The 16,995-nt window shown below is 35.8% G+C and overlaps 1 protein-coding gene across 4 annotated transcripts in view; it reads left to right on the top strand.

Annotated features, from left to right (window-relative positions):
• LOC149785778 (uncharacterized) overlaps positions 1-16,995 on the top strand; it is a 148,901-nt gene that overhangs the window by 96,150 nt on the left and 35,756 nt on the right. For all 4 annotated transcript variants that reach the window (XM_089979689.1, XM_089979692.1, XM_089979691.1 and 1 more), the window contains 3 exons: positions 6,649-6,731; positions 7,476-7,545; positions 9,656-9,733. In XM_089979689.1, coding sequence (XP_089835815.1) covers positions 6,649-6,731; positions 7,476-7,545; positions 9,656-9,733 — 231 coding nt within the window. The remainder of the gene's footprint in view (positions 1-6,648; positions 6,732-7,475; positions 7,546-9,655; positions 9,734-16,995) is intronic.

Genomic DNA, 16,995 nt, shown 5'->3' with positions numbered 1-16,995 from the left:
TTTCCAATTAATATGTTTCTTTGAAACCCAGATTCATAGAACAATGCTTGCATTTATAGGACTGGTATAGATAAAACTTCCTTTAAGACTGACTGTATTAAGCAATCACCGATCTTGAAATTCATCAGATCCCTGCATCCAGATTTTTATAAGAAACTAACCTGTATTAAGCAACCACCTGTTGAAAGTAGTCACTTTATATCCTTCCCTGAGCTATTTAACAAACATTTTGATTATTCAAACAAAGCTCTAATTGTTTTAGTTCAGTGTAGACAAAGCTTAGATGGCTTATTTACCTTATACATGTATTACATCCACCTAATTTTAAACAGCATTGACTTGGATCTACCATTGCACAGTAACTTGTGAACAACATTGACCCAGATCTGCCATTGCATTGTGACTGAACAGCACTGAACAGAACCATCATTGCATAGTATGTTCACAGACAGCATTGGCCTGAATTAGATTTTGCATAGTATGCCATTTGAGAACATTTACCCAGATCTGCCATTGCATGGTAACTGAACATAATTGAACAGATCTGCCAATGCATGGTAACTGAACATCACAGAACAGATCCATCATTGCATAGTAAGTTGACAGGCCACATTGACCCAGATCAGCCTTTGCATAGTATGCCATTAGAGTATTGACCCTAATCTCCTATTCCATAGTAACTGAACAGAATAAGCCTGGATCTGCCATTACATTGTGCCTATACTGGCATACAAGGGTCTATGTTGTTTACACTATTTATGCTTTCATTCAGACAGCATAGATCTGATCTGCCAGTGCATTATGCAGTGTCATATCTTGGTCTGCATTATTTGCAGTTCAGCTCATATAAGGTATGGGGAAATACAGCATAAAATTTAATATGGTATACAATCTAGTGTCTTTATTTTTATTCTGTTTGCAATCAGTTGTAATCCTTCAAATTTATAATGCTCATACATCTGTCCAAATTTCTTATACTATTTTGTAATTTTAAACACAGAGTATAAGATCTGTCAGCAATTAAAAAATATGCCTTAAAGTTGTGAAATGGAAAAGACTGAAAATATGGGCAAAGATAATGAATTATGTAGTAAGATGCCATCAACTTTGAACCTCAGACTTTTATATTAATTCCAGAATTCACTGTATTTATACAAGATAATATTTTCCCATTTAGTATTTGCATTTTTTAATGTTGTGCATGCTGAAACATCACAACTTGAATATGATCCAGTTTGTCGTAAGTTTTAAAAAATTACTTTCATTAGTAATGATTAAAAATGCTTGAAAAGTGACACTTTCTAAGGTCAAAAAAGCTCGAAAGATTCTCTCATTGACAATTGAAAACAATAGATTTAACATTATTTTTACATTACCTAATGTATTTATGTAAATGCAGCAGGCATGTTTAAATGTTTTCATAACAGGCTTCTTCATTGTTGATCAATGTACAGCATAAACCAGTTATAGAGATGGATGCTTAGACTAATAAAGACAAGTGAGTTCACACATGAGTGATACCAACACTCACAGATTTGCCAGTCTCATTTTAAGGCAGAGACAAACTAATTTGTGAGAGTGATACCATCACTCAGGGATTCACTAATCTCATTTTAAGACTAATAGAGACAAAGACAAACAGCTTTACAAGACTGATACCAACACTCAGGGATTCACTAATCTCATTTTAAGACTAATAGAGGCAAAGACAAGCAGCTTTACAAGACTGATACCAACACTCAGGGATTCACTAATCTCATTTTAAGACTAATAGAGACAAAGACAAGCAGCTTTACAAGACTGATACCAACACTCAGGGATTCATTAATCTCATTTTAAGACTAATAGAGACAAGCAAGTTCATGAGAGTGATAACAGCCTTCAGGGATTCACTATTATTCTATTTTAAGACTAATAGAGACAAGTAAGTTCACAAGAGTGACACCAGCACTCAGGGATTCATCAGTTTCATTTTAAGCATCACAAAGAAACTCAGACTTTGTTATAATGCATTTATGCACAATTGATTTTTCTTCATTGGCACTATATTCTTTTCCACATCACTCTAATGAAAACACTTTTTTCAGATAAATTCTTTGGAAAACTTGTCCTGCATGAAGTGTATATTTAATAAATGTGCAGAATGTGTGTACAGATTTGTAGACTTTAGAAATGTAGAAGCTAGTGAACATGAACATATTTTATTTTTAAAATTATCCTTATTACAGCATAATATTAGTGGTTCTGTGTTATTACAGAAGCTGTGTTAGCTCATTGGTAGAGTGGCAGACTTGTAATAAAAGTCACGCATTTGATACCCACCCAGTCCAGCCTGGGCTGGCTGCTTTGGTGTGTCATTGGGAAAGGTATTTAATTCCCATTTTCTTGGCATGATATTGCCAGGAATGTGCTAAGAGCGCTGTTAAAGTAACATACATCATGTACTACTATTGCATAGCTTTCCTTTTCCAGGTCTCTTTGTCCTAAGTCCAAACTAATTATTCACTCCTACAGTTATGGTAGTATTGATGGGCTAGAAATAAAGGATAATGATAACAGCCTGACTCCTTATTCACTGTCAGCATATGGAATACTCCTTTTTTTTCCTTGGATAGTTCTCATTCAAGTTTACTTATTTTACGTAACTGATTGTATCGGTTTAGTATATGTCTAAATAAATCCATCCCATTAGAAAACACAAATAACATATATATAAAAAATGGTAATCATCTTTTGATCAGTATCCCATTGTTAGCAAACATGTCTCAATAAACAATTCACTACAATATTCATAATTGCCAGTAGCAGGTGGTTGTACAGTTGTTTACATGCTACATGTACATGTACTTTAATTAGCCTATATTTTGCTAAGCCAGAGACAACTATTTTCTTGCCAAGGCTACCAATGGGATGAAGCTTTTCATATGGAAATGAAAACATGTCAAAAAAACTAAAAAGTATAACAGACATCTTTGCAAGATGTCCCACCATGATGGCCAGATATCTATGGTTTCAAAATTATGGGAATTTATTTTGTATTTTATGTCACCATGTGCATGTATTGTTGAATGTGCCTCTAAATGCCAACTTTGGAGGGCCAAACAAACGTTAGTTTGTTACTGCAGTGGCATCATCAAATAATTGTAGAACATTAGTTGAGACTGATTTTTTAAAAAGTTTTTCATTAGCTTAGTATTTAAGCAGAATGATCAGTACTTCAAAGCTAATCAGTTTTCTTTGAAGTTTCAGCAATACTAATTTTTCTAGTACTTTTTTCAACAACAAAAAGAAAGAACTAGCTGTAGTTTGGTTTAGGCTTGCTCACTACAAGACTGAACAACAAGCTCCACTTTTATGTCTCTCCAATACCAGATCCGAGGGCCCGGGTGATGATTGCTTTCAGACTAAAGTGGGATCATCTGAAAGTGTAAACCAAGTCAGAATCTCTACTGCTTCACTCATCCTGGTAGTTTCTTGTGGCTCCAGTTGTTGTGGTTCAGTGACCTTAATCAGCCAATTGGTAGATGAGTCCAGGAGATAACACCAGGGAATGGACTACTGCCACAACACAGGAAGGTTTCTTGTCCATGACAGCCCACAGATTCTCCTATTTCAAGCTTGGCTAATATCAAGTGATCAGTCATCCAGGACCAGTTTTTGAGGAATGTTGCAAACTGCATCATCCAGGCTAATAGGCAGTCTACTTCCCAGGGTTTACAATGCAGATTGGAGAATCTTTTGTAATTGGTGGAGTAGAAAACACATTTATCCTAGCTGCCCCCCCCCCCCCTTGGCCATTAAATGATGTTATAAATCTTCTTCTTTCCTTTTGAGGAAAGAGAATGTTCTTTGTCCACTATTAAGGGCTATTGATCTTTTTTTAAGACTCTTGTGGTTTCAAATTTTCACCTTTCTGATTCATTCATAGCCTGGTATCTTGTTCACTAATCCCAAGATGGAATCTTTTGCATGTTTTTTGGGCATTTTCAAAAGGTGGCACTAGACTGTTTTATTTTTTGCATTTGATTTTTAAAGAGAAATAATTTCCCAGGATTTCCTTACTGGCTATTCTGTATATTTAAAAGAAAATGTATATCTTGGGCATTCTTAAAAGAATTTTTAATTCCTTTGATTTTGGTTTATTATTGATGGATGTAATATGGGTTATACAGTATATAGCTTGGCATTACTTCTGATGTGCACTTTTGAAAAATCTGATAGCTCCACTGGGTCATTTTCACTTCCTTTACTTCAAAGGTAAATTGTACAAAAAAACAAGCCAATAACATTTGTACATTTTATATAATTCATAATTCATTCATTGAAGCTGGTATTGTATAGTCTGGCCAAATTTGTTTTCCCAATTTCAATAACTGCTAAAAATAGTATACTTTATACTAATTCAGACAGATTTTTTGAGCACATGGGAACATCCATTTTGGTTTGCTGTGTGCTTAGAGCATGTACAATTTTCACAAATACAATATGTAAAGAAATTTCAGTGATAGTACATGAAAATAACATTCAGGTATCCCAACATTATCTCCAGTGTGCATGTTGCAAATGCAAGCAGCTTCATCTTATACTTGTCACTCTCTCAGAAGTACATACATCAACAGAGAACTCCCAAAACTCCTTATGGCCCTTTGAACAAAGCTTCCTTTGAGAACCTTACTCTTAAGACAGTTTTCCTGCTCTCCTTAATGTCAACAAGGAGAGGGAGTGAGTTTCATGTCTTGACAGTGGAAAAGTGTTTATTATAGTTCAGCAGTACTGGTAATTATGATTTATTTTCTTTACTAACCTGGGTTTTCAGCTGAGAGTAAGCTACCTTCAGTAGTTCCACTTATTGAGATCCCCATCTTAGTTGTGTCTGTGCTGCGGACGATCAAGATGGACTCCTTTGCCCAGTTAGTACAGTACTTTAAGGTTTTATCTGGTTTCCTCAAAGTGGTTAAAAAATAAGGGTTGGAAATGTTTCTTTTACCCCTTAAGGATTCCTCTAATATTTTGGCAATCATCATATCTAGGTGGATTGTCCTCACTATGAAGAGATTGTTAAGTCCTCATTGAGAGGGAATTTCGTGAGAATTGAAGCCTTTGAAGTTAGGACTGTTGCTACATCCTGGATCTGTATAAATCTCTCCTTTCTGGATGATGTTATGAGAGCTACCTTCTGGTGGTCTCACACCATCATCTCCTTTTTCCTTTGGCACATGAGAGCAAATAGCAATTTTTTTGTCTGTTCCAACAGTGATGGCACAGCATATGGCCCTATCTTTGACCAGTTGACAGTAATGAACACATATACTGAAAGGGTAAATCTAATTTTCTTTACCAGATTTGTCGAGACCATCAGCCTCCCCCCAACTGGTAAATACAGCAATGCAATAATAGCAATTACTGCTTTTCAAATGCTTTTCAAATGTTGTGGGTGGGGTGGGGTGTAAAACTAATTTTGATTATATAAGTAATGCAAAGATCCCCTCCTCCCAACTGGCTCTGATGTACTGTACCCGTGGTCCAAATCAAAAGAGGATTGTATTCTTTATGTTGACTGTGTCTAAGGAATCAGACTGGAATCATGTTCTTTTCTGATGTTGGCTGTATCTCAGGAATCAGACAGGAATCATGTTCTATTTTGTATGTTTGGCTTTATTTAAGGAATCAGACTGGAATCATGTTCTATTCTGTATGTTGGCTATATCTAAGGAATCAGACTGGAATCATGTTCCATTCTGTAGTTTGGCTGTGTCTAAGGGGTCAGATACTAATTAGCAGAGGAAACAATTAACTTGGACTACAGACTAAGAGTCCCAGAAAATTGGAATATAGATGAAGAATCCCAGAAAAGGAAAACAGCAGCAGCAGTAGCAGGCAAGTAGTACATAATTAAAATTAGTGTTACCTCCGAAAAAACTACATTAATTTGTTACTTCAAATCTATTCCTGGGCTCTGCATACCTCCTTTACATCTACTTTGTGTGATGCCAATCAGTTTTGAAGTTCTCACCAGAACCAGCCTGGAAACTGGGTTTCTTGTTATAGTGATTAGGAAGAAAATGTGCTGCACTTGTGAATAAAAGTACAGCAAGGTCATAGTTTCTTTGTGATATTTAATATAAAATTGGGGGAGGTCCAGGTTTGGGGGAACCACTTCCACACATTCAGTGCACAGCCGTGTCTTTGTTGCAGTCCCGTAGATCCATTCTTTTACTGGTTGATGTTGTGAACCAGTCTAGTTGCCTCTGGTTTCATCAGTAAAAACCTGAGGAGTTTATATCATCATTTAATGACCTATTGCAAAAGTATTTTATTTGATTTGAAAATCCTCAGTTAGCTTATTACATAATGGAATGTTCCAAATATATATTGTGAATGCCTCCTATACTGTCTATACTTGCTTAAAAGTTGAGTACAACTTCAAGTAACTTGGATCTGCACCAGAAGATCAGGGTTTGTATTGATTGTTCCACGGGTTACTCCAAACAAACTGCATAGATTCTGATCTGCCAGCACATTATACAGTGGCAGCTCTGAGTCTATGCAGTTAGCAGGTGGACTTGACTTATAAGTGAGTATATATGGTATGTTAAGAAGCTGTATGTCTGACATTTGGTGTCTTAATCTCCATACATGTTTTTTCAGGCTGACAGCAATATATCAGTGCCCCATTTCTGTTTTCCTGATGCTAGCAACTATAAACCGACTTCATCTAGTAGCAACAAAAGGTATCCATGTGTCCTGTCTGTCTGCTTTGTTTTCAGTCTCGCACCAAAAACGATGTTGCCTATGTATAACTTCTAATTCATTAATGTAACGGACCGCTTCGGTGGCCTAGTGGTTAGAGCATCTGCCTCAGATGCGGGAGGTCGTGGGTTCTATCCCCAGCCAAGTCATACCAAAGACTTATACAAATGGAACTAACAGCTGCCTTGCTTGGGTCTCGGCATTAAGAGGTTAGTGTTAGGACTGGTCGGCCTGGTGTCAGGATAATGTGACTGGGTGGGACATCATGCTTCATGTCTGCGGCATGATGCCTCAGTGCAAGACATCACTATAAACTGTCACACTGCAGACATCGTAGCGAAATGACTGAAAAATTGTTAAAGCTACGTTGAAAATCCAAATCACACACACACACTGTTAGTATAAAGTGAATTTTCATACCTAATGTGTTATATTAATTATCACATGATTTTTTAAAAATATTAGTTACAGTGATTTATTTTTTGGGTGTGTGTGTGTGTGTGTGTTTGTGTGTGTGTGTATGTATGTGTGAGATAGGCAAGAGATTTGCCATAAAGAATGATTTACTGTCATTAACTACTGATGTTTGTTTTTCATGTAGAATCACAATCCTCTCCTAAGTAGATCATTGCTCATTGCTGTCAGGGTGAATATTGTTAACTATATTGGATTTTGAAGTTCATTTAGATTTTATCTTTTTATTTTATGGTGATTTCTTTTTTCAGTCAATACTTTTCTTTTGTCTTGACAAATTTTGATGGAGGAAGGGTTTATGGCTACTGCCGTAGAATAATGGTAAGTCTCTGAATCTTTTCCTTCATTTCAGTAATCAGAGTTTTTGTTGTCATTAATGCTATAGATTCGTGCAACATTCATTATTTAAAGCATGTCCAAATAATTCACGAACCCACCTAGAGACAACACACACACATGCATGCACGCACACACCATAAGATCAAACTCTAATACTGTAGATAGGCAATGTGCTGTTAGAACTATCTAAAAAAATATCATAATGGCAAGTAAACGTGCATAATTCAAATTATTTGATTATACATGCATACATTGTTATGATATCTGATTTAATTATATCTGATCTAATATATATATTTACTTAAATTTAATTCTTTGTCAGGGTTTTTTTTTTCAGTAGATGTTATTGTAATGTAAATTTATTCACTAGAGATGATACTTTTTTCTGAAAATAGTTTGACCTTGACTGTTCGTTTTGTAAACACCAGGTGTTGATCTAGATCCTGACCTTGATTCAAAATTAGTAGCAACCTTGTAAATAAGTTCTATTTTTATTTTAAAATGATTGGTTTTTGTTGAGGTCATGATGGGACTACGTGTTTAAGATGTAAACAGTTTTTAAATTTTTTTATTTCTTAGAGTAAAACGATTGGTTTTCATCAGGGCCACAGTGGGTGATACTTGATCTTTAACAAGTGCATAATTTCGATGAGGTTCTCTAACATGAGCAGGTGACCCCCTTTTTGCGTTTTAGAATACAGTAATATCTCGAACATTCACGAGGTTAGGTTCCAGAACCAGACGTGGATCAGGAGGAATCGCGAATGTTTGGTACAAGTCACTAAAAATGCTAATAAATGCTTATTTCTAGGGTTTAAACCCTAAATATGACCCAAATCATGCTCCCAAAGCACTTTAATTTCATTTAAAAGTTAGCTTAATACATTACCCTTAAAAAGAGAAATAAATGGTTGACGTAAAAATAGAGTACAGTATCGCCTAATGGGTATTTGCCACACTAGCGCATTTACAGTATGGTATATGTATACTAATATTACCCCTATACTAATTCATTGGCTGCCGTTTTCTTTTGCACTCACAGTAAGGTAAAACCAAGTAACGAATGGGACTGTAAACTTAATGACTGACGTTTTCTTTGTCATTGTCAGGAAGGTAAACTAGGTAAACTTCATAGTCACAGAAGTCATATAACGAAAGTACAATTCAATAAAGTAAAGAAAACATGTACGTAGAGGGTACCAATGAAAATTTCGCGAATCCGTGAATTCGCAAATCCAGAAACGCAAATGTATGAGGTATTACTGTACATTTTAACCTTTGTTTTGGAGAGATATTCTCAGTGTGTTAGTTGGGCTCTTACACTGGAAGTTGTATGTTGTGCTGTTTGGAGTAATTTCAAATTACTTGGATTCAAAAGGATTCATTCTTTTTTGTTTGGAAGATATGTGTGCTCATATGAAATTCCTGAGCATAGACAGCTCTTATAAAAATTTATTTGGATTTCCAAAACCGGAGTGATAATTCTTGTTTCTACAAGGAACTGTAGACTTCAACGCAGATTACAGCATACGTCATCAGGGCCCTGAGTGGCCGAGTGGTCTAAAGCACTCTCCATTACGGATCACTGCCATCTCACCTCTGTCTGTGTAGGTTCGAGTCTAGGATTCAGCCAATGTGGGTATGTGAGAAAGCTTGCCAGTAGCTTCTCATGGGTGGGTGGTTCTTCCTGGGGTTTTCCGGGGTTCTTTCTCCACCATTAATACTGGCCGCCATACATAGCCTATTTTGTGCTGAAAAATGGTGTTAAACCCCACAACAACAACAACAGCATATGTCATCATCTTCTATCTTGGATTCTCGGTCGGGACTTGAACATGAAATCATTAGAATATTTTATTATTAGAACTCCTAAAATTTTATTTGTGGATTATTCTTGGATTATTTTTGGATTTGATTCTTAAAAAACTGTAAGTTCATATTTTTTCATTTTTACTGAATTTTTCCAGGGAAATAAATTATTGTATTTAAACATGTAACATAAGAACATCTATATATTTACAGTGTATAAAACCATTTGAAAATGTGTGCATTGTTTATACAACTTGTAACAGTATTTAAATATTCTTAACAGTGTTCGAGGTCTGGTGGTAAATTCCCAGAGGTTATCTGCATTATCAGCCCAGTGGATGCCTTTCAGATGTACAATAGTGTGAGTATTGTATTTTATATATACCCAGAAAAGAGTTCTCATTAATCTCAGGAGGGCGTGAGTATTGTATTTTATATATACCCAGAAGACTACTCATTAATCTCAGGAGGGTGAGAGTATTGGATTTTATACATACCCAGAGAAGGGTACTCATTAATCTCAGGAGGGTGTGAGTAGTGGATGGTAGATATACCCAGAGAAGAGTGCTCATCATTCATGGGAGGGTATGAGTAGTGGATTTTATATATATCTCTATCAGGGTAGTGTTAGTAGTGAATAGAAGATATACCTAGAGAAGGATACTTATCAATATCAGCAGGTTGTGAGTAGTGGATTTAGATTACCCAGAGAAGAGTAATCCTCAATCTCAGGAGGGTGTCAATAGTTGGTTTTAGAAACACCCAGAGAAGGTTACTCATTACAATTTGGGAGCGTGTTAGTTTAGATATTATATATATACCTAAAAAAAAATACTCAATGATCTCAGGAGGGTTTGAGTAGTGGAATTTAGATATACCCAGAGAAAAGTACTCTGCAATCATGGTAGGGTGTGAGCAGTGGATTTTGATATACCTAGAGAAAAATAATCATTGATCTCAGGATGTTGTGAGTAGTGGATTTTCGATACACCCAGAGAAGAGTACTCATTGAGCTCAGGAGGGTGCAAGGAGTATATTTTAGATATACCCAGAGAAAAGTACTCTGCAATCATGGTAGTGTGTGAGCAGTGGATTTTGATATATCTGGAGAAAAATAATCATTGATCTCAGGATGTTGTGTGTAGTGGATTTTAGAGACATCCAGAGAAGAGTACTCATTGAGCTCAGGAGGGTACGAGGAGTGGATGATAGATGTACCAAGAGAAGAATACTCAAATTTTTTTGGGGGGCTGTGTGTGTGGCAGTGGGTTTTAGATATACCCAGAGAAGAGCACTCACTGATATCAGAAAGGTGTGAGTAGTAGATAGTAGTTATACCTAGCGACGAGTATTCATCAATATCAGGAGGTTTTGAGTAGTGACTTTTAGATCTACCCAGAGAAGAGTACTCATCAGCCTCAGAAGGGTGTAAGTAGTGGGTTTTCAAAATACCCAGAGAACGGTGCTCATTGATCTTGGGAGGGTGTGAGTTTAGATATTTTTGATATACCTAGAGAAGAGTATTCATTTATATCTGGAGGGCATGAGTAGTGGATTTTAGATATACCCAGAGAAGAGTGATCATCGATCTTGGGAGGGTGTGAGTATCACAGTTTTTACCAGTAATACAGTATATGAATCATTGACAAGATAGAGGTATCACATTTTTAGCAGTAATACAATATGTAAATCATTGACAAGATAGAGGTATAACATTTTTACAGCAGTAATACAGTATGTGAATCATTGACAAGATAGAGTTATCACATGTTTTAGCAGTAATACAGTATGTGAATCATTTACAAGATAGAGGTATCACATTTTTATAGCAGTAATCATTGACAAGATAGAGGTATCACATTTTTATAGCAGTAATATAGTATGTGAATCATTGACAAGATAGATTTATCACATTTTTATAGCAGTACAATATGTCACTATTGCCTTGCTTACCTCAGCCAGGACATAAGTACCCTCATAAAAATGAGAATTCTATCCTCCTGGAAAGTTCCAGAACATGTAGAACAGAAAGAACACGGACCCAATTGAACCTCTCTTCATTGGCCTGTGGGTGATACTATTTTCTAATCAGATGTGCAAAGTCACTCATTGAATGTTTGCCCTTTTGTGATCTAAAGTTGTATTTGGGTAATTTAATCCCATTTCTTTATTGATCAAGTGATAATACCCTCAGCCTTTACAAAGTTGAGTGTTATTCAGAACTCTCTTGTTAAATCTGAGGACTTCAAATAAGAAAAATGTGCTGTGTGAAATCCAGTGGTATTTAAATTAGACCAGTCCCCTTTATTATAATTTTGTTTTCATTTTGAAACATCACAGGATGGGAAAGTGGGAGCATAAAAAAACCCCTGATGAAACACACACACACACACCTACTTGGCATGTACTCTATGCACTCTGTGCACACACACTTCAAAAAGCCTGATGGGACAAACACAAACCTACTTGGCATTTACTCAATGCTGTTTTGGTCTGATAATGCCTGGTACCTTGCAGAGTAGACATACTTATAAGGGGAGAAAGAAAGACCCTGGAGTAAGTGAATCTTACTTCCCTTGCATGGCACTAATGATGCTTATACCATGGATACAAATCAGTCCTGCTGTGGCAGATCACAGCTCTACATTGTCTGTTTGTGTGGAGCCAAACAAAAAAGAGTGGGTCCAGTCATCTTTCCTAAGATGATAAAAAGTCTATTAGTAGGGTCAGTCCCTTAACTACCCATGATGAGCTGTGGGACAAAGAAGCCTCTACCCATCAACAGACATCAAGGGGTTGAAAAGTCCAGCTTCACTCAATAGTGAGCACAGGTAATGATAGACTGTTTGTCTTGGTTGACTATAGGAAGTTTGCTGAGGAACCAGCTTAAACAGTCCCTCCTCCTTTCTTTGGTTCCCCTACAGATTTTTTAAGCCATCAGTCTCTGTCCATATTCAGCAAGGCAATAGTAACAGGAAGTTTATTACTGCCATAGAAATGTAGTATTTTTGTGTGGGTAAGACTAGAAGGTAAATACTTATGTGTAAGTTTTGTGTGATTCCCTCTTCCTACCCAACTCTGATGTCCTAATAGTAGTCAAGGTCCATATAAAGAGGAAGAATATCCTGCATGGGCCTATGGTGACAGACTGGGTCTCTGTCCTCTTTGTTTTAGATGTTCTGGAACTTTCCATCGAATTCTCAATTTGGATAAGTTTACTTATGTCCTGGAAGAAGTAAACAAGGTAATAGTGAAAGGTTATTATTTTATATTATTACATTATTAAAGAAGACCAGAAATAGAACTTTTCCTTTTATGGATGTAATTCTTTACAAATTTTAATTAGACATTAATGTTTATAAATTAAACATCGTAGGCAGGTAGTGATTATATTGTACGGAAGATTCCACGATTCCGTAAAGTGCAGAGTTTTGATGAGACGACAGATCATGTGGTCCAGTGATGCAATACTAACCACTCCTCGAAAACAAACAGAAACATGGCGATCAAGACAGTCCGACTTGTATGTGAAACAATATCCATTACTGGGGAGGTGTAAAAGGCACTGAGAACAGTTTTTCTCAGTCATAACTTATGCATTAGTTTTTCACACGCTTCCCCACAAATAACAGATGTCATTCTATTTTATCACTTGTGAATATTGAAGTGACGAAATAATTAATATCACATGACAGTTTTTTTTTTCTTCAGTAAATAGAATGTTAAGATTAAACATTTTTCATGTAAATTTCAGATTTTTTAAAACCACAACAACAGGACTATAGTAAAAATAATTAAAGAAATAAAATTGTCACCAATTAGCTTCAATTCTATGAATAATCACTGTGAATGCTGTGTAATTTTCTCAGCTAACAAAATTGCATCTCCATTTCTGCCAGAGAAACTCAGTCAGTTAACACCAGATATTCCTCTGCCGTATATGTAAAGTCTAATTACCATGATTAAATTACAAGAAGGAATAAAACAAAATATACCATGCAGTATATGTGCCTGCAAAGAACTAATTCAGAGTAAATATTTTATTCAGTAAACAGTGTTACATGCCTCAAGAGTTAAACCTAAGGAAATAAGGTAGGATATAAAATGTGGGAAAAACAGTTGCCACATGTAATGGTAACTTGTGACTGCAGATTTGAACTGTTAAAAGGAAGTCCTAGGCATCATAAGTTACAACAAAATAGGGCGTCGTATGAGGTGCTGAAGCGGGAAAAAGTTGGTCCAATCAGAATGCTGCCATTGAAATTTTACTGTCATATGTCCAGAATTCCAATTTCACTTGTTGCTTCAGAAATGATTGTCATTAAAGTTCCATTTCTAGGTCAAGATTTTAGAATGTATCTGTTGAATTAAACAGTAGTGGTTGAAAGTTATATTTTCTATGTCGAGGTTTTAGATTGTGTCATTTGAATTACCTGGCGATGGTTGAAATTACATACGTCCAGAATTCCTAATTTAGGTATTGGTTCAACGAGTTTATGTTGAAAGTTCCATTTCATATGGTGAGTATTTAGATTTCATCTGTTGAATTACACAGAGCTGGTTGAAAATTTGATGTCCAATGTTGAGTTTTTTTATTGTATCTTTTGAAATACATTGTGGTTGTTGAAATTTTAATGTCTTATGTCGGGAGTTTCATTTAAACATGTTGAATCATATTGATTGTGCTGAAAGTTCCGTTTCGTATGTTGAGTTTTCATATTGTATCTGTTGAATTACACAGCGGTGATTAGACATTTTACTGTGCTTGTCAGAATTGTTATTTTTAAATGGTGAAATGATGTGTTAGTGTAACATTACACAATGTCCACTTTAACAATTCAAAATAATATTGAGTATTATGATACGTCATTAGTGTATTCAATTATGAGGCCCATTACATTTCATGCATTTACAGTTTAAATGTTACCATTTACATGTCGAGAATTACTATGAATTTCACACTTGTGAGGTCACTTTTGTGAATGGACCACATTATTTTAAACAAGGAGGCTGTTTATCGTTGCTGTGAAATTTCACAAATGAAATCTAAATACTCACCATATGAAATGGAACTTTCATCACAAACAGTTACATACAGTGTGTGAAATAGGGATTCTCAACATATGATATTGAAATTTCAACCACCGCTGTGTAATTCAAAATATACACTGTAAAGCATCGACATAAGAAATAGAACTTTAAACCACCACTGTATAATTCAACGTATAAGATCTAAATCTTGATCTTGAAAATAGAACTTCAGGGACATGCAGTTTGATCCAACACATAATATTAGATTTCTCGACATATGATATCAAAATTTTAACTGCAACTTTCACATTGGACCAGCTTTTGTCTGCTATGGCACCTCATAGCATTGTTTATTTGCCAATCAATTGCTGGTGCTTACATATACACTCTGTCAAACATGGTTTCTTGGAAGTATGTCCGAAGGGCAGTCCTTTTCACACGATAAATGCAAGGATAATTATTAACTGTTAATTAGTCACATGGCTTTATTGCTTGTGTACTTAAATCAAAACTTTAGCTATTTTGCAGTTTCGCTAAACTGACCAGAATATGAAAAAAGGGGCTTGTCCTGGGGTATAATAAGGCATATCACAGGGAGAAATGGTGTATCCCATGGGTGCTCGCACATTGGAGCAAGGGGGTGGGGTCAGTAATGGTGAGCCCAATTTCTATTTGGATTTTGGATTTTTTTAAAATGTAGCTATTAACAATTTTTCAGTCATATCGCTACGATGACTGCAGGTTGGCAGTTTGTAGTGATGTCTAGCACTGGGGCATCATGCCGCAGACATCTAGCATGATGTCCCACCTAGTCACGTTATCCTGACACCAGGCTGACCAGTCCTAACACTAATCTCTTAATGCTGAGCGCCAAGCCAGGCATCTGTTAATACCATTTTTATAAGTCAGCCAGTTAATGTGAAACTTTGATTTTGTACATGACCTCTTTTCTTTTAATCGCTGCTTTTTAAATTGCCCAAGGGATAGTTTTATATCAATCATTATGATGTCAGAACCCAAAAGTAACCGAATAGGCTCAGAAATTTTGCATACGAGGTCTTGAAAATTCAGCTCCTAGAAGTTATGCCAATATTTATATATTAGCATTACAGTCGCAGATGATACTTCAGAATAAGGTTTTCTTCTATAGTGCTTTTATTATTATTCTGTATTTCCAATGGTTTCTGGTCTCCTTTAAAATTAGTTTTACCTAAATCCCTCCCCCCCCCCATCCCCAGCCAACCTGAACTACACTACACTTTGCATTTAGGTCAGTATCTCTTATGTTGTTGTATGAAACTTGATGGTTACTCTCATTGTGGATGGTTGTGGACATCACAGGAAAAAAGGCAACAGTGACATACTTTTCAAGTTCCAGTGAGTTTGTAAGCATAGCAAGTCCCACTGTCTATTTAGTTAAAGATGTCATAAAAGCAGTGTAGTATTATTTTTTCTCAGGCTTCCATTTCTACATAACCAAATATTCCAGTTGTATCAGGGCCACATGGTCTAAGGTGCTTGCCTTTATAGCTCACTCAGACAACTCACCTATGTCTGCATGAGTTCGAGTCTTAGCTCAACTAATGTTGATTATGTGAGGAGGCTTCCAGGTAGAGGTGTTAAACTTGACAACAAAACAACAATAGCAACAACCAAACAAGTATCTTGCAGTAATTATAGGTTACTGCAATTTTATGGGAAAATATGAACAAGTTTTTTGGATGGAAATACTGCATGACCTTGGGAGTGCAGTATATCCATCCAACAAAATGAGTTCATATTTTCCCATACAAATGCAGTAACCTTTTTATTATATGCTCATTTTCATATTCTACTTAAGGCTTAATTATATAAACAAAAATACACTACAAGAAACAAAATAACTGAATGTATGCCATATTCCAAACTAAATACACAAGTGCAGATTCATCATTACACAACAACATTATTAATGCGCACATAACTCCGCCCAGATAAATTTGAACTTAATCACATGCTAGACATAACTTTTGAAAGAAAATGGTGGTTTGGTCTACTTGAAATTGAAATTTGGAGTCATATTGTGAATGAATGCGCATTTCAACAGCTTCTCCATTTGATCTGGAATGAATAAATTTTGGTATTTTTGTCGATTCTACAAAATTTTGTGATTATGGACTGGATTTATCTGTGCCAATTCTACATGAAGTACATTGGATTTCAACAGTGTGTTGACATGCAAATGTGTTTCTTTTCTGTCACTGAATGTTTGAAATCGTAGTGTGGTAAAAATATGAAGTCTTTCAATTGCAATTATCAAAATGACGCTTTGGAATATGTTTATTTTATTTTGAGTGCAGTAAGGAGGATGTAATTGCACTTGGAATGTAGTCGAAATTACAGTACAATTTCAAAATGTGTAATCAAGCTTTAGAGCCCAAGACATGGCTCATGTAATTCGAATTTGCAGAACTAAGAAAGTACATTTTGAGGAAAATCAGGATGTAAAACTGTAAATATATTTTTTGCCATTCTTATTATCAGCTAAAGAAGACTGTTTATGCCTTGTCACTTGCATGTTATTTGTAGGGACCCACAGCTGTCTGGCGTCTA

The sequence above is a fragment of the Sinohyriopsis cumingii genome, chromosome 13 (genome assembly GCF_028554795.1).
Source record: "Sinohyriopsis cumingii isolate HCF-2022 chromosome 13, ASM2855479v2, whole genome shotgun sequence".
NCBI lineage: Eukaryota > Metazoa > Mollusca > Bivalvia > Unionida > Unionidae > Sinohyriopsis > Sinohyriopsis cumingii.
Note: the sequence above shows the minus strand (reverse complement) of the source record. Positions and strands in the feature narration are given on the sequence as shown.